General features: G+C 40.5%; 1 protein-coding gene across 8 annotated transcripts in view; it reads right to left on the reverse strand.

Annotated features, from left to right (window-relative positions):
* Positions 1-15,035: 15,035 nt before the first annotated feature.
* The window catches only part of LOC145456510 (uncharacterized), a 487,292-nt gene continuing 475,549 nt past the window's right edge, over positions 15,036-26,778 (reverse strand). For 6 of the 8 annotated variants that reach the window (XM_080334643.1, XM_080334639.1, XM_080334638.1 and 3 more), the window contains 7 exons: positions 24,732-24,860; positions 23,506-23,606; positions 23,344-23,444; positions 21,976-22,153; positions 21,256-21,356; positions 19,604-19,695; positions 15,036-15,662 (listed from right to left, as the gene is read on the reverse strand). In XM_080334643.1, coding sequence (XP_080190769.1) covers positions 19,634-19,695; positions 21,256-21,356; positions 21,976-22,153; positions 23,344-23,444; positions 23,506-23,606; positions 24,732-24,860 — 672 coding nt within the window. In that variant the 3' untranslated portion in view covers positions 15,036-15,662; positions 19,604-19,633. Of the gene's footprint in view, positions 15,663-19,603; positions 19,696-21,255; positions 21,357-21,975; positions 22,154-23,343; positions 23,445-23,505; positions 23,607-24,731; positions 24,861-26,778 lie in introns of those variants that run through there. The other 2 variants (XM_080334637.1, XM_080334644.1) reach the window with 2 other exon arrangements.

Raw genomic sequence — 26,778 nt, forward strand, 5'->3', positions numbered from 1 at the left:
TCTTTCACCACCATAAGTGGCGTGTCTTAAAAATTTTGAGAACCACTGTTCTAAGGTAAATACTTCCTGTATTATTTTTTATGGTTAATTTCTGCCGCGACAGCCCGTTCTCGAGGCCCATGCAGTTTTAAAGGTTTTAACTGCTAAACATCACAGAAATCCTGAACGAGATTGACACATAATTCAGTTCACGAGTGTGATTTCAGATTCGCCATTTCAGTTTTAATTATTTTAGTGATGTGCTTATTCAAAACGATTCGAGCGTGTCTTAGGTAGATTCGTTCTCTGTATGATAGAATTAGGGCATTTATATTTTATTCACACATAGTCGAAGCGTGTTTGAAGCTAACATGGTTATGATGCTGTCAGCATTGTGTGTCCTTGAACGGAACCAAAAGTGGAATTAGTAAGTCTACGAACAGATCGCTTTTCACGAATTCAAATTTCAATCCTGTTCTAAGAATCGGGAAAACCGACTTTCATCTCTATAGCTTAGACAAATTGGTTATTGAGGTCGACAAGCTTATGAAATCCCGCCACTTTTTCTGACGCGTGTACGATATCGTCAAAGCAATGTTTGTTTCGTTTTAAATAAGCATATATATTATCTCAATGTCCTCACTATATAATGAAATACCAATATTGCGTTTTGGTTTATAATCCCAATTTTATATAGTGCGGCCCGCCAATGGATTCAGATCTTGCATGCGGCCCGCGAGCTCAAAAGTTTGCCCACCCCTGACGTAACCGGTGTCTTACAAAAAGCGTAAAAGTGGCAGTGCTACAAGTCGGCAGATAAGGAATCTAAAATACAGAAATTCGGCCTATGGTATAAATGAGGTTGTAGTCTACAAACACCATGAATACCCCAAACAAACAAACTCGCGAATCCGATGTACGCCTACCCAACATAGCGAGCCTCAAGATCATGGATTGCTTGATATGTTGATTGTTGATTGATCAAAGAACAGACATGGCATATAACAAACACTGCCCAAGCTCTGATCTACGGCGTGACATAAATTGCATTGGAAGTAACATTCTCAATTCCAAATTGAAATTACAGAGAACGCCATAGCTATCCATCCAGGTTTGTTTGTCTGAGGTATTCATGGTGTTTGTTGACTATGGCCAATGGTCATTTACAGCAGGCCATTTTTATTCCGTAGCTGCCGAGTTGTAGCACGGCCAACTTCTAGGCTTGTTATAAGACACCGCTTTTACACCGATATACAGGTTCTTGCTTGCTAAAGAGCTTTCGAGTACCTATACCGCCGTTAACATGTCGACGTGCAGCGCATATGTTATGTTGAGGCACGCGCCGAATGCTTTAAAAATTGAGAAGTCGATCAGTATAAATGTTCGTAGTCAGTGCGATCATTGCATTCTATTTATATCAGTTTTTATAAACACAGCTATAGCGTTATCGCAGGTCACGCTTGGCTCGTCCATTAGGGTAGCCAGGAGGGGGCGAAAGGGGCCATGGTCCTCCATTTTTTCTGTAAATAAATATAAGGTGCAGTAAGTTTGAGCAGATGTATTCAACTTGAATTTTGTCTTCACGCTTCGCGCGATATATATTTTAAAAAATTACGCACGATGTACATAATTGAATCTAACTGAATTCGTGTGTGTTGCCTGCAATTGTGGGACTATTGGGCACCGGCTTTTCCGCGCCAAAATGGACACTTAATGCATATAGGGTTTAGCCAACACGAAGTGCGATCCGGAATGATCGCCGTCGATAGAACTTTGGCCAAAATGACGCGGGATGGCCCTGTTTTTGCAACCTGAATCCCGTGGTATGAATGCGACGATCAGAGGCAATAAATATTGCGCCCCGTTAATTAATGAAAATTCAGAATCGTGCGCATCTCACCAAAGACATTTCTCTTTTTTCTGGTTGTAGTCCAGGGGTGGGCAAACTTTTGAGCTCGCGGGCCGCATTCAACATCTAAATTCAGTCGCGGGCCGCATTGTATAAAATTGAGATTATATAGTGAGGACATGGAGATTATATATGTTCCTATTTAAAACAAAACAAACATTGCTTTGATGATATCGTATCACACGTCAGAAACATGGCGAGATTTCATTGGCTGGTCGACTTCAATAACCAATTTGTCAAAACTATATAGATGAAAATCGGTTGTCCCGATTCTTAGAACAGGATTGGAATTTAAATCTATGAGCAGCGATCTGTTCATAGATTTACTAATTCCACTTTTGGTTCAGTTCCAGGACACACAATACTCACAGCATCATAACCATGTTAGCTTCAAACACCCATCTACGATGTGTGGATAAAATATAAATACCCCAATTCTACACATACAGAGAACGAATCTACCTAAGACACGCGTAAATCGTTTGTATAAGCACATCACTGAAATAATTAAAACTGAAGTTATCCGAGTTATCCGAGTTACATCAATCTCGTTTAGGATTTCTGTGATGTTTAGTATATATAGTTGAAACCTTTCAAACTGCGTGGGCCTTGAGATCGGGCTGTCGCGCCAGAAATTAAACATAAAGTAAGGAAGTATTTACCTTAAAGTAGTGGCTCTCAAACTTTTTGAGACACGCCCCCCTTATGATGGTGAAAAATTTCGCGCCACCCTTATCGTCATATCACAAAACGCAACTATTGGGTGCTAGCAAACCTAACAGATAGTTAGATGGCACGGAAGGTTACGAATGTGGATCAGGAATTTTTCAATATGAAATTTAGACTAAATACACAGCAACAATCATGACGTGAACGAGAATCGCGCGAAGCGCGAAAAAATTTTTCAGTGGAGGGGGCGCACCCCAGTTTTAGAACCACTGTCTTCAAATTATCATGGTGAAATAAACTAAGAAAAAGTTTATTGAAGTCCCTGCATTTATTCGATTTTTAGTACGGATTTTATCAATATTTTTAAAAAGTTTCTTTAGACTCTCGCGGGCCGCACAGAACGGTGTGGCGGGCCGCATGCGGCCCGCGGGCCGTAGTTTGCCCACCCCTGGGTTACGTGGATGAGGTGGCGACGAGGAGCCTAGATGCTCCGTACCAGTCAAATGATTCCAAATTATTTACCAACTCTTAACTCAATATATGCACTTTTTGGCATTCTCGGAATCGGGTTCTCGGGTCAATCTATGCTCATAATTGCTTCGCGAGCCGGATGAAATCATTTGGAGGGCCGTATGTTTGACACGCCTGATGTAGGCCTGGCTATACAGTTATATTGACCTATTTTATTAGCAGTTCTACGTTTGCGTTAGCGATACAACGCATTTTTGCATGTATTGTATATTTAACTTTATATTCGGTATTTGATTCAAGATAACTGGCCAATTAATCTGTTTTAATACAGCAAGCAAAATGTAATGACTTTGAATGATCACTCATACTTCGAAAATTCAATTTGACTTGACTCGATTCAAAATGTGGAATGACTCGAAATGACTCGTGACTCGAAGGTAGGCTTGATAGACTTGATCCCAACAGTGGCTTACTGTCCTTCGGTGGAATGCTGTTGCCGAAGCAGTTTCAGCTAGTGTGGAATATTCTTATTGGGCACAGTCGAATAGCTTATTTTGAAACAACAACAACAATAATTTGGAACTGAAGTCATTTCAAAATGCTTTATTTCGCGTTCTTCAAAAATCACAAATGAGATCGCCGGCTGCGATTGCAGTGACCCCGGGATGGTACAAAACGAGTCAAGCTTGGTGCACAGATGTTAACCATCCTCATGCTTAAGGGAATGCAATGTGATTTGATATGAACTGATCTCTACTGCATTTATCTATCCCATTCACTATTTCATTCAATTTCCAAGTTTTTGCAAATTCAGTAAGTCTAATTTTAATATAACTTGGAGAAAGCTGTGTAGCTCTAATTCTACTTCTAATCTAATTTGGAAAAACTTGTGTAGGTCTACTTCTAATTCTAATCTAATTTGGAAAAAAACTGCGTAGCTCTAATCCTAATACTAATCTAATTCGGAAAAGCTGAAAATTTTCTGGTTGTCCAAGTCCGATCCAAATGGTGCGAATGAAAATCCGGATGAGTGCGGATGAAAATCGTAAATATTTGATAATTTTTCTGACGTAGAATAATTCAAATGAAATATAATAGGAAATTCAAGGGCAGTGTCTCCCTAACTTATCTAGTTGCGACGCAATTGTAAGAACTCGTAGCTTTGACAATGACTTTATGTCTCTCACTCACAAGCCGTAGTGAATATTTTCGCACTATAATTATCACGTAACTGGAAGCCTGGTTTGACAGTCGGTGTAGTAGCAGACACCAGACATGCAATGTGTCAGCCCTTCTGAGTAAGCCACAGGTTGGATAAATGACGTCAAATTGACTTCTGCTATGTTTTGCGGAACAATCATCATATTTTCGTAATAACAGTACGATTAGCGCGAGGCACGAGGGTGGTAGTAAATAACATCATTATACAGATTCATATTTGCAAGTTAGGCCTATTGTAATGCACATTTTTAGCACTTCAATGGTTATTAAAGTATGGGCCGCAAATGGTCCCAACATCAACCTCTCTCTCTTTCTCTTTCATGCACCCGGACTTGTTCTTTGCTGCCGACTTCTTACTGGCTCGGCTCGGCTCGGTCTGAGATGTTTCAGACACTGCCATTCAGTGAGGTTAGCGATGAGGAGCCCAGAAAAACCCCTGACACATATATTCGAACGTCTACCATTGGCGTCGTGACGCTGGCGCTTAACCAACTGCGCCACTCGCTGGCCCACAGTTGTCGATTCCTATGTGTTCAAACTTATCTGGTTCAGTGTTCTGTAACGTCATGGTCAGTTACAGTATGGATAGCTCTTAAGTAGGAATTGTGTGAACATCTGAGATGTTCATGTTCATGTAAACTGTAAACCGTTTGGAATGGTTCTGTGAAAGCGGACGTGAACCTCATGACGTCTCGTGACGTCATATTGTTAATTCCAATCCTACATTTCAGTGAAGTGATAGCCTATAATATTAATGTACTGTACACTGTCACTATACATGTACATTGTATAGCGTGTTGTATACGATACCTAGCGACGACTCGGGCCACATGATATAATAATCCAATGATTTTGCCAACAATTTCGACAAGGACTTGCAAGGGAATATAAGCTTACGCCTTGACGGTATAGGCCTGACCAGATGATGTATTCAGCATCTGAGTATTGCTACGTTGATATTGAGCAGAGTGTAAAGCAGTGCGGGTTTCTCTACTTGCTACCGATATTACCCCATTAACGAGTTATACAGCAGTAGTCAACACCGCAATCGCACGAAATTGGTTTTCATGATACAATAAAGATATAACGTCAAGATAGACCCCGTACGCCTGCTAGATTTTTTTACATCAGATCACGATATCAGTATCATTGATTGGTTGAATAAACATCATTCGCTGACTACATGCGTAGTGTACTTCGCTCTATTTCATACAAACATATTATAATGGAGTGGAAGTATCTGAGGTTCACATACAGAACGCGAACGTAAACCTCACGTTAACACCATCCCTAATAAACTGTATCCGAAACCCTTTGACATTTACATATTAATATATTCTGACTCTAAAGTGCCCCACCAACAATGAACCTCGTCGCACGTCACTGAGCTCAACTATATTGGAAAGGCAGCATGCGGACGAGCGGGGTAGCAAAGCAACTACGAAAAACACGCAAGTAAATCGAATAGCCCGAGAGGGCGATTTATATTCGGAGATGAACGAAATGAGCGAAACAGGTTGATTTCGTATGACTTCATATTCGCATAAGAAGAACTGAGGGGATGACTTCTTCTGGCACATCATGAACTTCAGCTTTAACAAGCATTATTTTAAAGTTTTGCTGCTGTTTTATCACTTCAGGCGGATCAAAAAGCGGCGCCAAGAAAGATATGGACGACCTGCCACGAACGAAGTTTTCTCTTCCGTAGACTGGAGCTTCACGAAAGGCTTTATATCGTTGACAGGACCGAATTCTTTCGCACAATATTGGGACATTCTAGAAGCAGTGTGTTGGTCTGCAATATGTGACTCTTCCTAACCCAGCAAATCATCAAGGTGTTTGGCATTTTCAGCATTGAAAATTGGGTGGCCAGCGGTGTCAACGGTTGAGTTGTCGCAGGACCAATAATTGAGATTTCTCGGCGCTGTTAACCCGGAGGCTGTTATGGGAAGTCCACTCATGCACTTTGGGCATTTGATCAAATGATCATGGGTGACAGCATGCAAGCTTGCGGTAGTATAGATGCGTGAGATTGGAGGTGAGCAGCATCGTCAGCGAATGACGAGGTCTCAAAGATATCATCGACATATAAGGACCGGTTCAAGAGCTGAGCCTTGCGGAACGCCACGGGTAACAAGGTGGTGGGAGGACAAGGTGTCGGATATTGAAACCATAATAGTAACATCATTGGTTTATTAGCAATTTTATCAGTTCAATACACCAGACCACAAAATGCGATATATTGAAAAGAAAGAAGATGTCGAAGCGACTTTTTGGAGTAGTCTATGGAATCAGAACCCCACCGTGGCCCACCTAGTAGGGTTACCATACGTCCTCTTTTAAGAGGATTTGTCCTCTTCTTTACTTTTTTGAAAGTGTCCTCGGAGGACGCCCCTTTGTACCCTTTTTTGAGATTTTGTTCTCGTTTGTTGAGAATGTTGGTCAATTTACGGCCAAATTAGACTGAGATGCCGTAAATCACCACCGAAGTGGCGCTCCAGCGGGTATTTAGGGATAAGACCCGGAAAGTTGGCCTTTTTTTAGTTAACCGATCACGAAGTAGGAAAAAATTACCATCTTTTCAGAATTCTCCTTCGGTTTTGCAAGTCTGCAAATTCTGAAAAAGTGTCCCCTTTTCAGATTTTCAAAATATGGTAGCCCTAATATATCGGTTAGTGCAGTATGGGATAGCAGTTATAGGTCTCGCTGAACGCAACCTTCGGTTTAGTACAGGGGTGGCCAGGGGATAGGGGATGGTGTGAACCTCTGCAAGGTTCAGGTTCGCGTGAACGCGAACCTTTTTGAAAGGTTCTGTGTGAACGCGAACGTGAACCTCATGACGTCACGTGACGTCATATTGCTAATTACAACCCTACATTTCAATGAAGTGATAGCCTATATGTACACGATACCTAGCGACGACCCGGGCCACATAATGACACAATGCTGAAGTACATATTGGCGTTTGAAACGTCGCTAAATGTATCAACTGAGGCACTGAAATGATATAATACTCTCATAAAATCAATATCATCCGTCGCTTTGCCAACAATTTCGACGAGGAGTTGCCAGGGAATATAAGCTTACGCCTCAACGGTCTTGGCCAGACCGGTCAATGTATTTGGCGTCTGAGCATTGCTACATTGATATTGGGCAGAGTGTAAAACAGGTTTCTATACTTGCTACCGATATTAGGCTACGTCACAAGTCATACAGCTGTAGCCAACACCGCAATCGCACGGATTTGGTTTTAATGATACAGTAAACATATGAAGTCAGGATTAACCCCGTACGCCTGGTAGATTTGTTCAGTGTTGCCAACTCCGGATGGTAGAAAATCGCTAAAACTGATGTCAAAAACCGCTAGATATCGCTAAATATTGAGAAAAAAGCGCTAAAAAATAGCGCTAAATCTACATTAATTGCTAAAGGTGTTAAATTGAACCATTATTTCAATGCATTCTTCTCAGCTATATTTCACTCGTCTGGGACCAAAGTCACTTACCATATTTCTAGTTCAAAATAGGTAGTAGTCATCTCTAAGCGGGACAAAACGTACAGTGCATTTCGATAAAGCAGATCGCTTTGCGCAATGATCGCTATACGTGACTGATGACCAGGTTTGCAGGCATATACCCGCTCACTATATGAGCGCGCACCTTGCTCGTAAGTACGTGATGCGATGTACCGCGGAAATGCGCTTGACTTCTTTTCTAAACTGTGTTGGAGTACTTGAACACGACATGCGACTTGACACACGTGCACACGACATGCGACTAGACCCGACACAACACGACATGAACCGGGTTTGCCAGCCACTATGAGTATAGAGACATTATGAAAATAATCTGAGGACCAACCCGCCGGGGTATGAAATGTAATTACTCTGGTCCTAAACGAAAGCTAGTGTCACACTGATTCCGACAATACGAAATGAATTCTTGTCAAGACAATGGAACGACCTGAAAATCGGCATTGATCAGAACAATCGCTGGACGAAATTGGTCATTGTTACGTTCATTGTGTTGCAGCGGTGCCATTGTTGGAGCAACGCCGGTTTTCAAACTTCTGCCGATTTTCAAACTTTGAGGGCTGTTTCGGGGTGCATGGTTCCATTGTCCGGACGAGACTTTATTTTGTATTTTCGAAATCACTGCGAAAACTATCTTTCGATCGTGGTCAATTATATTAAATTTCACTGCCAATCATGCTACTCAGCAAGAAGAAATACACTATTTGCCCATGCGTAACCGCCAGGAGTTGCGTATGTCTACTGTACAAAGTCACTCAACTATGACAAATCGTCCGAACGTATTTTCATGGAGCAAGAAATGCTCCACAACTTGATGTTATGTCAGCCAAAACTGATCTTTATTGGTTATTTTCGGTAAAAAAGCGCTAAAAAATCGCCAAATACTATTTCAAAAATCGCTAGATTTATCGCTAGGCGCTAGATCCATATTTTTTGGCGCTAAACAGATGAAAAATCGCTAGATCTAGCGCGAAAATCGCTAAATTGGCAACACTGGATTTGTTGAATCAAAAACACGATATCAATCTCACTGATTGGTTGAATAAGCATCATTCGCTGACTGCGTGTACTCTGCATGTCGTTCGTGATGTTGCGTGATTGGGGTTCAGCTCACAGCAGAGAGTCACTGAATATTCACAAACGGAAAGCTGGATATTTCAAGCAAACTTTTGTAATAAAGCAAGCAGAATCTCTAAGATTGTCAAGGTGCATGCTCGTTTTGTGTTGAATTTTATGCTGCCAGCGTCGTGCATAAAGTGGCCCGCAGTTGAAATGCAATAAATTCGAACCAAAAATGTCATAATGTAGCGAAAATTGTAATATTATAAAAAGGTTCACAGTGCAGAACCTACCAAGGTTCTGTTGTGAACGCGAACCTCTAAATTTCCGAGGCTCACATACAGAACGCGAACGTGAACCTCAAGTTCACACCATCCCTAGTGTGTATTGTCACTTGGCAGCTCTCAACATGCAATTTGAGTTAATGACTTGGAACCCAAATTTCTTCTCGCGATTCAGGGTGGTTTGATTTTTCGTTTTAGTGTTTCCTGGCAATCGGAACCCTACCGTACGAAATGCAACCTATAAGTAAATACCAATTTGGAATCGTGTCCGTCTCACGAATGAAGGTTTTTCTGGTGTTGAGCGATTCCTATATATATTTGGACTATACCGACACTCCTGGGGGTCAAGAAATAACGACAACTGAAGTGATTATAATAACAACCCGAAAATGCATAATCATTTGTATTTAGTGCCCAAAATTTTCGAAGAAGCCCTTTCCATCAGCTCTACCGGTAAATCGGGTGACGTGGGCTGTGAAAGATAAATCTTTGATAATATTGTGTGCAACTATAGCGACTACACAACGAATCCCAATAACGTTTTCATAACACCCGCGATTTGAGAGCGCATAGTAAGACTGCGGGAGTGATCTGCATACATGCAGATAGTAATTTTTTATGGGCAAGGTAGGTTTATTTCACAAGAAAACAATGATGGCACAGAACACCACACGGGTTGTGCATTATCTACTAAGTCTATTACCAATTTTACATGGATATTTACGTCCTCGTAGGCCATTACGAAATGCGGCCGTATATATGCTATGTAGTAGGGGAGACCGGGGACAATTGTAACACTTTTCGTATTTTCCAACATTACGTGTTTTTCTCGTGGAAATTTCACTTCCAAAGTTTTATATAAAGAAGCCAACAACTCGATAGTTGATATGAAAACTAAATTGGAACTCAATCAACAATCAATCAAGGAAATTTTGGGTCGCAAAAATCGCTGCTCAAATGTTACAATCGACCCGTACCCAGGGGCAATTGTACCACCCTATTGCGGGGCAATTGTAACAGTGTTATTTATAACTAAACAGAAACTAAATGAACAACGAAAATGGAAGCACAAATTGTAATATTGCATGAAGCTAAAGGAAGAGACGTTTGAACGCTTCCAGGCTACGCCCCATCGCATTTATGGCATCTGAATGCAATATCACCCTTCGTGTCTTGTTCAAGCTTAAAGTGTACAAGAGACACATTCATTCCATCATCTCCCTACACATATTCGGCCTCTTCTACCAAGGTTCTGTTGTTCAGTGGGCATAATGGGTTGGTCATTCGGTCACCTGCGAAGGTGCGAAACCGACCTTGGCTAACATATCTTGGTTGAATGGGCCGATGATATTATAGTAAAACGAGGACGCAACATTGTGTGGCGTCAAAGCTATAATGACATTTATCTGTGCTGTAGAAAATTAACATAAATTGTTCACATCAAATATCAAAATGTAAGTGGGCCATGATCATAGTCAGAGGACGAGAATTAAGCCATGAATATTGAAGTTCGACACACCAAAAGTCGATCAATATGAGAAAGGGTGGTTGAATCACGAAATTAACCGAACCGTCAGATTCACATCACCACTATTGTATGGCCGTTTCGCCAGATGATCATGTTAGAATTGGTATCGCAAGGCAGTATCTGTTCTGTTGAACTTCTGGCTGTTGCAAGATTATTCTGCAGTAGATGAATGGTAATACCAACATATGAACAAAGACATTCAGAATTGATAACATATTGTAACGGGGCAAAAGTAACAGAGTGTTACGATTGCCCCTGACACGCTCGACCATGATTAGCGTCCCAGTATGGTACCTTCCCGGCGATGCAAGTCCTATTCTTTCCATCACCACGGTAGACTATAGTAACATTGTTCCAGCTACGCATATTACGTTGTAACTACTTGAGGTACTATTCGTCTAGACAAATTATTCCAGACCAGAAAAACTTTACTCAAGGGTCACAAATTTCGTTTTTTGCAAATTATTCCGGGGTTTCGCATCGTAGCTCAACGTAACTCCAGGTATAATAGGAGAGATAACGACTGCATGCGCACTTAAAATATCAAGCTGATTTCTCCATCCTACTAGCGGTGAGGTCGATTGTTACATTTTCCCCTAGTTACATTTGTCCCCGGTCTCCCCTAGGGATGGTGTGAAAGTGAGGTTCACGTTCGCGTTCTGTGTGTGAACCTCGGAAATTGAGAGGTTCACGTCCCCAAACGAACCTTGGTAGGTTCTGCACTGTAAACCGGTTTCATATATTACAATATTACCGTCATCATAACATATTTGGCTGCTTGCCACTCTATGAATGGCGCTGGCACTGGCAGCGTAATAAATCAACACTGAAAAAGCATGTACTTTGACAATCTTAAAAATTTTACCTGCTTTGTTACAAAAGTCTGCTCGAAATATCCAGCTTTCTATTTGTGAATATTTATTGACTCTCTGGTGTGAGCTTGACCCTCGATCAATCACACAGCATCAAGAATAAAATACGCTACATCTTGATTTCATACGTTCATTGTATCATAAAAACCAAATCCGTGCGATAGGCGGGGTGTTAGCTACTGCTGTATAACTTGTTAAATGGGGTAAAACCCGTTTTACACTATGCTCAATATCAACGTAGCAACACTCTGGCGCCGAATAAATTGTCTGGTCTGGCCTAAACCGTTAAGGCGTAGGCTTTCCCTTGCAAGTTCTCGTCGAAATTGTTGGCAAAGCAACGGAGGATATTGGATTTATGGGATTATTATATCATTTGACTGTTCCAGTTGATACATTTGGCGACATTTCAAACGCCAACGCCAAAAGTCAGTATATGTACCGCAGCACAGTTACAATATGTAGCCCGAGTCGTGGCTAGGTATCTAGTACATTAATATATATCACTTCACCGAAAGGTAGGGTGAGAATTAGCAAAATGACGTCACGTGACGTCATGAGGTTCACGTTTGCGTTCACAAAGAACCTTTCAAAAAGGCTCTCGTTCACACGCGGCCAAGAATAGGTTGAACGTTACTGGATTGGTACAATATCTAATTTGATCAATTCTAAACACCACTAGGTCGCAACAAAAGGAAATGAGAGGGGAAATCACTTAGACTATTCTTTCAATCAGAGACCCACATTGGCATAGGACATGGGTGCTCAACTCTGGGCCTACATATTTGAGTCACGGGCCGGATCCATGTCAGAAGAGATTACAAATGGTTGACGGTATGATACGAGAAGCTACTCCCAGGACTAGACCATGTATATTATACATTTATTTCAATCGAATTCCCTATAATATTTCTTATATAGTCGGGTTACCATATTTTGGAATCGGGAAAGGTGGACACTGGACACTTTTTCAAAATTTTCAAAACTTGGAATACCGGAGGAAAATTTGTAAAATCGGACATTTTCCACATTATCAGGTTTTTGACTAAAATAATGTCAACTTTCTGGCTCAGCTCCCGAAATACCCGCCGGGGTGTTAGTTCTGTGCTGTTTTACTGTATCTCCGTCGAATTTTGCCAAATGTTTCCCCAAAATTATCAAAAAAAAAAGGAAAAAAGCTCAAGGAGGACATTTAGGCGTCCTCGGTGGACATTTTCAAAGACCCGAAAAGGACGACAAATCCTCCTAATGCAGAACGTACGGTAAGCCTATTATATGTGCCTTCGTGGCGCGAAAAACTCAGCTAGAGCGACTATCACGATTTTCTGATATAATATTAATACTACTTGAAACTCGGACTCGAAATGAATCCTGAAGCCTACCCATCCGACCTGGTGTCGGGAAAGTTTGCTGTAACTTCCAACAGACGCCAAACGCCGCGTGCGAGTATAGCCTGGCAACGTCTGAACAGTTGAGTCGCTGGATCGCGTTTGGCGTCGGGGATTTTGATACGCCGATGAGTAGCTCTGTATGGCGTTGGCGTCTTCCGTTTACTACAGACTTTGAGAGGGAATATAGTTTGTCAGTAATACAGTGTCAATTTCATAATAACTTCAAAACACCACAAGACTGCGATACTGCGAACAGATATAGGGCGGTGTCGAAACGACTTTTTGGGAGGCACATGCACATTGCACACGGGATGGAACGAAATATAAAGTAGGCATATATAAAATAAAAAAAGACTATTGATGAAAATGAATTACGAAATGACGCACGTGTCGACTACAGGGTCGTGGAATCGATTCCTATTACCACCGACTTCAACTCCGACGTTTTCAATATACCGACTCCGGGAATTTTAAAATCACCGACTCCTGAAATTTTCCTCACAAAAATCCGACTCCTACATTCCTGTAAATCTACTCAGAAATTATAACTCTGTTACATTTTTATACGAGTATAATTACAGAAATTATCAAAACTGTAGGCCTACTTGCGCTGAAAGAAATTAAGTTTGCTATGACTCGAAAACGTAACAACTTATGAAACTGCAGCGGCATTTTCTCGTTACAGTTGGTTTTATTTTGAAGTAGGGGAGATGTGGTACCGATGGATCAAAAATTGCAAAATGATCTCTGGCCCGCACATCTTCAGCCGAGATTAGCGGATCTTATGCTGTCTCAACATTTTGATACAAGCTCTAACTATCGCGGGCATTGACATGGATATCGTTCCTAACAAGAAATATTTATAAACGTTTAAATTTTGTTGCTCGAACGTATCATCGGTCCCCACCCGGTGGGTCCAATGGCACACGACCATGGGACCTATGAGACATACGCTCGAAACTCTCAAGTTTTTCAACTTGTTTTGTCGTGTAGGCTACTGTAATCTAAGCTAAAACATGCCAATGAAGAATGTTTCGTCGCCTTCTACAAGAATAAAATATAATATATTACCTGAAATGTTGAGATGAAATTCAGGTCCCCCACCCTACAAATATGGTTATTGAATTAAAAATAGTCCACTCGAGGAGGGTATTGATTTTATATGCCCTAATACAAGCCCTATATTTCACATAAAAAACTATTGCGTATTTGTTACTCTGGGAGATGATATAGAAAACGTACATGTCGATCCAAATTTACTTTGCACCCCCTTAAACGTAACTCATTTGTCACGGACCCCATAACTCACGCAGGTCGAAGTTCTTTGTGTGGGAGGAAAGATTCTGCCAGCATGCCATTGTAGACGAAGTCGCGTACTGTAGTCTCATCGGTACCACATCTCCCCTACATGGAGTCGACGTCGGGACATTGTAACAAACTATGACTCCACCTAAACTGTGGTTCCCCCACTCCGACTCCAAGGAGTGCTACAAATTTTCTGAGACTGCCACTCATATGAGAAAATTTAGTGAAATTCCGATTCCGCAGCCTGATTGATAGGCGAGGTTGGTCAGACGAAGGTCCAGTAGGCTATAGCGTATTGAGAATAGAGTTTGAGGTTGTGCGTAGGCTATAGCGTATTGAGAATAGAGTTTGAGTTGGAGGTTGTGCATGTGCACGAGATACCGAATAATAACAATGATCAATAATCGACTATAAGTGATCACACGAGAATAATTTTGAAGTCTACTGAGGTTAAATAGACTAAGGAACTTGCTACAATTACCGAATTCTTGATTGCGCTACGCATCCAGACGCATAATCTGAATGAACGAAGTCTAAAATATGAACAGAATGCATCAATCCGATTCTCGCCACTGACAAGAGCATCTCTGGGCAATCTTGACACGTGCAAACCAACTACCTACCAGCCTACAGTCGCTGCATAGCGCGGTCAGCGTGAAGAATAGCGTACGATAAACGTGGTGGGACCGAAACCTGCAGTGAATGAAGAATACGAAAAGTCCGTGGTCTACGGTTAGCAGCTTACAGTATACTGAGGTGGCAGTAGCTGATACGAACGTCCTTGGTGACTTCTTGACTCACAGTTCAACATACGACAATTGCAATTTCCAGATATATTGTACAGATCGTTATTAATTCAGGTTAAGCAGTAGGTTACAGTTCAATATACGACTTGCCCTTGGCTATATAGGCGTAAAGTCACGTGATGAAGCAGCATTGCTTCATTACGGGCCCATTTTGTTGAAAATAATAATATCGAAGTTATTGGGAAAATGAGTATATGGCTGGGCACAATGAATCGAGTATTCTAATCTTAATCAAGTAGGTCCCTACTAATTAAAATAACTCGAGTCGAGTATCATGAAAGGATTTTTTCGTGTACTGAAATGATCCGTGCTACTTGCCATTTTGATTCATCAACGAAAACTACAGTGACCATTTTGATTCATCAACGAAAACTACAGTGCCTATCCATACTCATTGCTCATCTCTGCCTTAACCAAAACCGCCCATAGTCAATGGTGTTCAGGATAACTCGACGTTGAACAAGCCTTTCCATCCTGACTCGGTCACGTATTGAACGTCAATATTGTGTCTGAGGCTGAGGTTGCGTATTCTTCCCAAGTCAATCTTCTTATTCATGAGAAGAATTAGTTTCTTTATGGTGCAATTTCGACAAATCAACTCGATATCATAACTGTGCAGATCCATCGCAGCGAATAGATCTGTGGAGGAAGATGTCATATCTGATTACGGAGTCAATGACATATATTTATCATCATTTCTCATCTCCTTGCTTTACTTTATTTAGTGAACAGCGTCATCGATAACCCAGAACGTAGAAAAACTAACATCATCATTAAGGCTCTTCAAAAATGACTTTTTTTCACAAATCCTACTGGCGACTTGATAAAATTGTTAGGTTACCTAATTTATGCCTACACGCCAAATTTGGTTCAATTCCAACTAATGGCCGCATAGCTACAGGAGAAGAAAGTTTCGATTCATTATATATAAATAAATAATATAAAAATTGAAAATTTTATGTTCGCTCCATGAATGTGTTCGTTGTCTATGGGAACGATGTACACCAAATTTGGTTCAATTCCAAACTGTGGAAGCGGAGTTATTGCCGTCGAAAAATTTTGGATTTGAATAAAATAGTATATACGGTGACCGATTCTTTGTTTATTTTTTTTATTATAGTTGTGGTCACCGTAAATACTATTTTATTCAAATCAAAATTTTTGAACGGCAATAACTCCGCTTCAACTGGTTGGAACTGAACCAAAATTGGTGAACATCGTTTCTATTGACAACCTAACATTTTGATGGGGTGAACAGAAAACTTTAAAAAATTTTGGTATTTATTTTTATGTAATAAAAAGAAACTTTCTTCTCCTGTAGCAATGCGGCTACTGGTTGGAATTGAACCAAATTTGGTGAGTAGTGGTGAGTAGGCTTAAATTAGGTAACCTAACAATTTTATCAGTATCGAGTACGATTTGAGAAAAAAGGTCATTTTTCGAAGAGCCCCAATCATCATACTAATTAATTTTTTATCAGATCAATACACCACACGATTGCGATATAAGATATGAGGGTGCCGAAACGACTTCGAGTAATATTTTAATCAGATACCCACCATGGCCTACAGCATGCAAATAAGAGGCATCAAGAGCGAAATACAGGACTTGAACCATGTATAGGTAAAATTGGCGAATGATGCTTATATTCAACTAATCAATGAAATTGATGTCGTTGTATAATGTAAAAGTCTAGCAGGCCTATCGGGTCAATCTTGATTTCATATGTTTATTGTATCACAAAAAAATCCGTGCGATTTGGGTGTTGGCTACTGCTGTATAAATTTTTAATAGGGTGATATCGGTAGCAAGTACAGAAACCCATTTTACATTCCGCTCGATATCAAGCAATAGCAATACTCAGACGCCGAATACATTGTACGGTCTGGCCTATACCGTTGAGGCGTATATTTTCTCGCAAGTCCTCGTCAAAATTGTTGGCAAAGCGATGAAAGATATGGATTCAATGGGACTATTATAGCATTTGATTGCCCCAGTTGACACATATGGCATCGTTTAAAACGTAAATATGTACTTCAGCATTGTGGCCAGCATTGTGGCATTATGTGGTCAATAATATAAGCTATCACTCCACTGAAATGTACGGCTGGAATCAGCAATATGACGTCACGTGACGTCGTGAGGTTCACGTTCGCGTTCACACAGAACCTTCCAAAAAGGTTCGCGTTCACACGAACCTGAACCTCTCATAGGTTCACACCATCCCTATTAATGAGTATAAACGTTATGTATATAGTTTCTGATAATTTCTGTCACGTAGCGCGGTTGTTAATAACCCCTATATGTCATGAAATCCAAAATTTAAACTAAATATTTGACACAAAAGTTATGAGCCAGATTTCAAGACACTGGTGAAACATACTATACTGTAGGCCCGGCAATGGGTTATGAAGACTGGATTGTCTGGAAATGAAAATGTTTTCAGACAGCAATAGCAAGTGGCTAATACTTGAACTTTGCAATTTCTATTCTAAACAAATTTAACGTAAGGTCCGGGCAAGTGATGGCAGGATGCTTGTAATAAGATGTGACAGGACATTTGTATATGCTGGTGAGAAACTGATATGATTAAGTAAATTGATCAAATATCTCGATGAACATACAAGTGCGATTGTTTTTATTGAAGCGCATACATAGGGCCTATAGTTTATGCACGGACCGCGACAGCTCAAGTCAAACGGTTCTAAATTGTAATCAAGTTTGTTACGCCATTAACAGGTTGACGTAGGTGCAAATTGTAGAAGTATGCCTACCTGAATTGCACTAACGGTTGCCGGTGAACCCAGCCCGCGGTGAACCCAGCCTTACAAACTCGGCATTCGGTGAACTCGGACCTCGTCGCGTTCTTTCCCGCGCTTGGCGCTTGCGCAATCCGTGATCACGTGATCTGATCACGACGTGACTGCGTGATCTACGCATGCCCTGACCTCCTTACAAGATCGACAAATCAGTTGATAACATTATTAGTTCAATAATTCATAATAATAATTAATACACCTAATTACAAAAGTTTCCCAGGGCCAAGTTCACCGAGCGCCGAGTTTGTATTGCTGAGTTTGTAAGGCTCCCCGAGGGCCGAGTTCACTGGTAATCTCACAAACTACTGGATTTACAAAAACCGCAACTAAAACTAGAACTGTAAAACTACCGTAAACCGGGGTAACTTTGTACAATTTCCAACAATTCCGATTTGTATCTTGGAAATGCTAGGGTGTAGGGGAGGCAAGTTTTGTGTTTTTCATGGGTCATGGAGCAAAAGATTAGAATTACCTATTCCAAAATCTTCATTGTAATAAATAAGTACCTTATTTTTGCAAATTATCCTTGTCCAAAGTCACCCTGGCATGTGGGGTAACTTTGGACAATGTAGTTTTTTCTATGCCTTGATTTGGCAAGAGTTGATGGGAGCAGTGGCTAAAACTGAAACAAAATAGTATATGTCTGGCCTATTGCATTCTTTTTACCTAATCCCCGCCCCCCCAAAAGAAAAAAAAAATTAGGTAGCTTATGAAGGCTAATGCCCCCTTATTCATCCCTTATCTCAATTTTCCCTCATACCTTCACCAATTGGGACTTATAAATATCATATCGTGATAGAGGTATCCCACTGGCAGTGTCAGCAAACATTAAGCATGTTACCATGATTTATTGATGATTTCAAATATATTAATGTTCTTAAAAAGATGCATTTTCCCTTTCCATGTCCTCTGATGGGTATATCTGTTGTAATTTACAATATCCCATATTCAGCAGGCGCATCTTTAGGAGTATGTGATAAGTTGTTAAGTAGCTGACACCCGATTACAATCTCTCAAGCTCATTGCCAACCCATTTTTTTCATATTTTGGCATACTCTTAATTTAATAACCTTCTAATTCCATTTTGAGAAGCCATCAGGCCTGTCATAAGGTATATAGTTGACGATACACTTTGACACAAATGAAGCAGCCACTTTCCAGAGCTCTGAATATCTCATTTTTCACTGTCCACAGTTACCCCGTTCTGATCAAATTTGACGGGGTAACTTTGGACATCACATTTTCCTGTATTGATTTAAGGGTGATCCCACTGAGATTTTTGTCATGGATTAAGACTATCTGCTGCCAAGTTTTGAATCTATGAATCACATACTATCGATGTCTGGTTGTAAGAAGTTTATTGGCCATCAATTTTGATGAAATTGAACCCCGCTATTAATTTATCAATGTTGGGTCAAGTTGATCTGGTAGTGAAATGAATCCACCTTTTATTGAGACTACTTGTGGTACTGTTGCCTCATGAAAAAGAATTGGACATCCAGCGGCAACACTTTTCCATCAATAACCATTTAAATCTTTTACTGCTTAGTGTCCAAAGTTACCCTTAAGTCCAAAGTTACCCCGGTTTACGGTAGTCAATTTTAAAAACTCACAACTAAAACTAGAACTAGCACTAGAACTAGCACTAGAACTACTCAAAAAAACCTCAAGTTAGTTGACCATCAACTAACTGAATGGGTAGTTTGCACAAGTCTTCCTGAGTCTCTGCAGTACGATTTGCGCCAAACTTCCGTTTCACACCTACCTTGGTGTTTTGACTCGTTTCAAGGACTATTGTTGTTTACATTTGTCGTCCTGTGCCACCGCAGAGTATGGCGGTATGGCGGTGTTTTCTAAAAAAAGAGACCCGTATTTGTTGGGATTCGATTTTTTTCGTCAGCCGATTCTGATATAAAAGTGATTGCCAGTAAATTGCAATTGGAGGTGGTCTAAACTAGTCAGCTCTAAAAATTTCTACTCAATTACAAATGCAAATTTCTACTCAATTACAATTGCAAACAGATGTCAAAACTATTTCCAGAAGGAAAAAAATGATGATTCTCAAGTCGATAGATTGGTGCTTCTGGCAGTTAATCGAAAATGATAAATGTCAAAAATCTATTCAGTTAGAGCGGTTCCGGTTTTCGGCGGTTTTCTCCTTGTGGTATACTAGAAAATTATCTAATTCTGGCGGCACACTTTCAGTTAAGTAACTTCAAGGCTCGTGGCACACAGTTCGGGAGCTAAGTAGTTTTCCACGTCATTTTCAATTCAACATCTTGTCAAGACCAGGTAATAGTGCTAAGACTCGAGTCCGAGTCATTCTGTTCACTGTTCAGTTTAGAGTTCAATCAGGGTCAACCCATTTTTTCAAAACTATGATCAGGTGATATTAATTGCTTCACATCCATAATATACTAATTTTCTTACTCCTAACAGTTCCCGGACCTCCAATAAGTACCAATGCTAATAAATGAAATACCAATCATGAGGTAACTTTACTCTTCTTCCAAGTTACAATGAAATGCCCGTCTTGGCCCTATGACTCGAGTACATGTCGTGTCATTTTCCGTATTTTCAGAAAATGACTGGCAACCCTGGTAAGTCGGCTACAACAATTAGTTCTTGTAGTCCCGAGTTGCACGGGTAGGGCTGAAATCAGCGATTCCGATACTGGTCAAGTCGAGTCAAAAGTCAATTTCTGGATTACCAAAAATATGGTTTCGATGGTTCCTTCCAACTTCGAACAAATTATGGCATCAATTCTAATTCAGCTTGGCCAAAACCCTGTTTTTAATGACTCGCGAGTCACAAGATTTCGTTGGCTCGACATTTTCAAAACTAAAAAATGACTCAGCTCGAGTCAATTTGTGTATTCACTCGACATGTAGTCGAGTCATTGTGATTGGCGTCTGATGTATCAGGACAGATTGGAAAATAGGCTCAGAAACCGTCTTATATTTCTAAAGAAACCTGTTAAGAGTGAGAAAATGACTATACTATGAACGCAAGCCCTTCGGTATCGAACTCGTTAATCAACAGTGAACAAAATTACTCGGTGGTGAATTGAAAATGACTCGTTTGAGTCAAAACTACGAAAGTGGAATTGACTTGCGACTCGGAACCTCGCGACTTGGTTACAGCCCTGGCAGAAGCGCCAAATCCTTGGACCAAATTTACATGTAACTGGCGCTATTTCTTTCATATTGGCCGAAAAGCAGTACATTTCATAACTCTCCTGGTCATTATTTGTCGCCATGTCGCCATAATTCGAGTACTCAATAATGGACTGAAAATCGAATCACCCGGGCAGTCACAACGCAGCGACTACTTCGAAATTATATGGCACCCCAACTCCACAAAAAAGACGCTACCGACTCGGTAAAATCCACCAAATCGGCCAAACCACCAACCTGTCAAAACCTCCGCTCCCCCGGCAGCATTTTTCTCTCTCGCCTTCTTGATAAGGGAGCGATAATGGTTGTTTAGCTCACGCAGCTCCATATTTTCAGACCTACAAGACAGCACACACGCGAGTCAGCAGGCCACCGCCTATCGACGGTCGCGACACGTCAAAATAAAACTTTTCGTTCGAATTACACAAAGGACCCCGTGAAATTGTTAGCAGCCAAAAAAAGTCTGTCAAATTTGGTCTAAATCAAAGTCTGTCAAATTTGGTCTAAATCAAACTCATTATTTTTTATTAATCATTAACAATGTAAAGATCAAAATACCAAAACACGCCCTACCTCTTGTTCATATATATTGAGCAAAAATGTTTCAACGTATCAAAAATTTCTATCTCAAATACTACTATTTTTTAAAATCCAAAATTTTCCACCATAAGAACATCACTTCTACGGCTCAGGATTGAGCCAATTGAACGTTTTTAGGCAACAATTCATCGGAGTTTGCAGTGAATTTTTGAAGAATGTCAAAATTTCTACTGAAATAACTACTGCTACAATAACTAATAATTTCGCTTCTGTGGATCAGAATTGAGCCAAATTCGTTTTGCAGCGTCTTCAGGCAAGCTAACAATTTCATGGCATCCTTGATACAACTTCGTGAGTTCATGGTGGAATTGTACAAAAAAGTTGATTTTTGCCACCGCACAAACTCAAGAAGCTCACATTATCTTTTTTTCAATGTCGCGACATTTGTCCAATTCACTTTGAAGAAGGTCGTTCCTGAACTTATAGTCCGACACCTCCATCTCTAAGAGGCACATCTGAGAGTCGAATAATGGGGCGCCTGACTGGCTCGCTGCTGCGCCACTACGGGTCGCGCGCCACACCCTGGACTGAGGCCCTTTGAAAAAATAATCTATGATTCAAGACAGTCGGTCGGTGACATGGTACTTTTATCTTTTTGCGTTGCTACTTCTAATTGCTGGCGCTCAAACACATTACAAACCTTGTTACCAGCAGCGGTCAAACTCGCGAAAACTACTGGCTAGTCAATGGTCAACCAACGACTGCCTTCTGAGCAGTTCTAGTCCTAATTGCGAGTTTTGAAAAAAGTAGTTCTACTTCTAATTGCAAGTATTGAAAAGCGAGTAGTTCTAGTTCTATTTGCAAATTTTTAACAGCGAGTAGTTCTAGTTCGAATTGCAAGTTCTGAAAAGTGAGTAGTTCTACTTTTGATTGTAATTTCATGTATCAAAAAGTGAGTAGTTATTAGTTCCAGTTGTGATTTTTGAAAACAAGTAGTTCTAGTTCTAGTTGCCAGTTCTAAGAAGTGAATAGTTCTAGTTAGGATGGCAAGTTTTGAAAAGTTCCAGTTATAATGGCAAGTTTTGAAAAGCGAGTAGTTCTACTTCTAGTAATGGATTTTGATATGAGTAGTTCTAGTTGCAATTTTTGGAAACAAGTAGTTCCAGTTATAGTTGCAAGTGCTGAAAAGTGAGTAGCTCTAGTTCTAATTGCAAGTATCGAAAAGTGAGTAGTTATAGTTCCAGTTGTTGATTTTGATAAGTTGAGAAGTTCTAGTTCTAGCTGCGGATTTTGACAAGTGAATAGTTCTAGTTCTAATTGCAAATATTGAAATGTGAGTAGTTCTAGTTCTAGTTGCAAGTTTTGAAAAGTGAACAGTGCTAGTCGCAGGATTTGTAAAATGAGCAGCTGTAGTTCTGGTGGGGTTGATAAGGTCTAGTTATGGATTTTGATGAGTGCGTAATTCTAGTTCTAGCTGCGTATTCTCAAGATCCATTTGTTTGTAAAAGGCTGATAGCAGTGTGCATACAATGATATAAATCTCACAATTCCTTTACGAGTTACAGAACAAGTGTATATAATTAAAAAATGTATTCATATTGCGACCAACCTAAATATTTGCTTCATTTCAATATGAATATGTTATTCAATTGCGTAGTCATAGTTGCAAGCTTGGTAAATGAGTAGTTATAGCGCGAGCATTTTGTGCAGGTCTGGCCACGACCATACAAACAGAAGCTATCATACTAGAAAATTTATCACACATTGCTCTTAGACAAAACTCACTTTCAGCACTGGCCTTCCCCGCGGCCGCCATCTTTACCCGTTGTTTCAGGTTCTCTATCCGTTCCTCGCACACTTTCAGCTCCTCCTTCAGCCTGCCGTTTCTGGAAAAGCAAACAACTCGACTGACTCGCAGGAAACAAAAACACTAGCGGCGACACGCACTCTCTTTGCAGCGGCTCCTTCGCGTGCTCAAGCCGAATTTCGAGTCGCGACACCTCTCGTTCTTTGCCGTGCAGCGCCTTTTTCAGCTCCTTGTCTGCTTCCTGAAACATCACAGAGATTCGTGTTAACAACAGGCCCGGAACAGCACAGCCGGTTCACAGTCACTTTGGCTCTTGGCAGCCCCTAATCCACCTCCTGACCCAATCCTAACCTGAACACATCAACACACCACATTCCACAGATGGTTAGTAACGAGTACTTTCCACTTCAACCTCAACTACATTTTGCCTACTAACGATACTTTCTGTAGTGGTTACATTTTCGGACCACTTTTACTTAACCGTTTTCCGTTTTCTAGGCAATACTAGGCTCACTTACTCATATTGAAATATACAGAAATATTTTCAGCTGACACTCGTCATGGGTGATCGTCAGCAACTAGTAGAGAATTGGAAAGGACATTACATATCAATAATAATCATATCACAAAATATCACGTCACGGGTAGGGCTGGGCACAATGATTCGAGTACTCGAATCTGAATCGAGTATTAATTTTAATGATTCGAGTCGAGTAGTAAAAGACGATTTTTTCGAGTACTGAAATTATACGCTCCTCACCACTGAAAGTTGATTTATCAACGAGAAGTTTATCATTGATCAACGAGTTTATGCTAATTTCACTGTTGAAGCCTTGAAACCTTGATTGGCCGTATCGTAGCAAACGAAACATGAAGTACAAAGCTACGAACGTTACTGGAAAGCACATTTCCGAAGTCACGATCATCCCACAACATTGTCACCAAGTGCAATGAAATCGGTATGGTCGAAAAAAATAACAAAGTATCCTTAATATAATGGATAACAGGCATTATATTATTTGTGGTCGCTTAAAAGGTACATATTTGAACTTTGACAAATAATATTCTGCTATGACGTCATAATGAGTGATACTCGATTACTCGACTCGACTCGAAGCATTTTACGTGATTCAGAATCGAATCACTCAGGTACTCGATTTTGCCCAGCCCTAGTCACGGGCATGAAATTTAGAATAATCGCTTAACCACAATGTACCATTTCAGAAGGTACAGGAACTAGTGTTGGCGCAAAATTGGTTGGTGTATTCTGATAAAAGCCAATCGAGCGCAAGTTCTGTACCTCCAAGAAGCTCTTCAATAATTGAACATTAATAGTAGTCAATTTCACTGCAACGTAACAACCTACCGCATTCGGCCGCGACTTCATCTGTCCAAGTTCGGCTTCTAATTTCTCATTCTTTTCTTTCACTTGATCCAATTCCTGCTCCGACTCGATCAGCTTATCTTCAAAATGCGTGACTTGCTCGTTGAGCTCCTTTAAATTACAATATATATATTATATCGACTTTTCAATTAGATAAGATAAAATGAAAAGGGCAAAAAAAACAGGAAACAAAAGAACATCGAGATAATCAGTTTTGGGCTCGTGTTAAGCGTCAACAACGTAGGCAGTCGTGGGCGTCTTCAAGCGACAGCCCGCGTTGCGCTAGATCAGTCTCCATTGTCACAAGCCATGTGGCACATTATCGTCGCACCATATCTGGACTCGGAAGACCATTTATGCGCTTTCCTCGTCCAGCGGCATATGCACATCATGCACTCGTGGTACGCATATGCACAGATCCTGTTTATGTAAATCACGAGACAGTGTATATGCCGCAAAAACATCAAGAAGGACAAAAATAAACAACGTCCTATTCCTATAGCAGTGGAGCACGGCATTCAACGTGAAATTATGCGCAATGTTGGCATATCTATGAAGAATGAGCAATGAGCAACTTTGTCAAAAGTTTTGGTGGGTATCGTACTCTGCCGTCATAACGCAGCCTACAGATGGATGAGTAGGACGCGTCTAATGCAGCAGCAACGCCATCAACACACAGAATATCGCGATGCAACAGATATCGCACCACAAGGTATATTCCTTTTGCTATCCTGAATCATTATCGGATACCACAGCATAGTGTTGTGTGAAAAATTCCATAATTCATACAATACACAGTTTCCTATGTCATATCCGCATTGTTCAGTACCCAAATTACCAGATTCCATACCATACTAACAATTTCCCATACTGTAACAACATTGCTCCATAGCATATTCGAGACATTTTCAATATTTCTTCAGTCGCTTGACATCACCAATACAATACAATTCTAAGGTGTTTACCTTTACATCCTATCTACTTCCGGTTGCGATGGATATCAATTCATACATCCACGGCTCATCGATTCCTTCATTTGTCGACGGGGCAAGTTGCCCAATAATCATGGACTTGTAAGTACATACGATATTCTTAGGGAATCGCAATAGACGCGGACTGTTGGCATTGCCATACCATACTTGGAATTTTCCCTATTCCATATTACGCCCTATGCTGACAAATTCGGTAGAAAATTTATGGATTTCGAGGCTGTAAATTCTGTTGACTAGTAGTTTGAGGGCATGAGAGTTACATTGGTACAGCCACGATTCTGTTTGTCAAGGCACTGCTCATCAACGGCGATTTTTTGACATGTCAAAATGAGTGAAAATTGTAGCGTTGTACAAAGTCAAAAATTTTTTGCAACATTCATTTCGTTTGCATCATATATGTTTGCACTGTCGATGAACCACAGCCTAAATAAAGGCTATGGATGAACTTATCATTTGATATTATACAGCTTGTAGCCTACTTTATAGGCCTACCGTTGTAGATGGCCTTCATTGTGAATCATATATGGTCAAATGAAACAAATAGGTTGACATGGTGTTATGCTGAACGTACAGCAATATTTTAACTGAAGCAAGACTGCATGCGTAGGCATTGCTACTTTTATCGAGTGGCTCATGATAAAAAAAATTGTGATGTAGACACCAATGTCAGAATGAAGCAACACGGTTTGTCACCAGCAGTGTAAGCACAACTTCAGTGTCAGCCAACAACTGCTGCCGTTGAACGTACTTTCTCCATTCTTGGCAAGCCACTCAGTAAGGCCAGCCACTTTCTAACTGAGGATGTAGGAAGATAAAATTTGTTGTAGGTCACTTCATTGGTCAGTTTTCCAGTCAAAAAAAGTTTTTTCCAGGTCAAACTACTTTGTTACGGCAGTCCTAAGTAGTACAATTCTAACATTATGTTGGAAAACACCTAATTTACATACGAGGTCAAAATTCGGTCAAAAGGTGAACAAATGTCAAAATTTTGATCTTTCAAGTCAAATATTCCGTTCTTTCGGGTAAAAAAAAAATCG

This window comes from Botryllus schlosseri, chromosome 14 (genome assembly GCF_051294905.1).
Source record: "Botryllus schlosseri isolate E-star chromosome 14, Bs_hap1, whole genome shotgun sequence".
NCBI classification, from domain to species: Eukaryota; Metazoa; Chordata; class Ascidiacea; order Stolidobranchia; family Styelidae; genus Botryllus; species Botryllus schlosseri.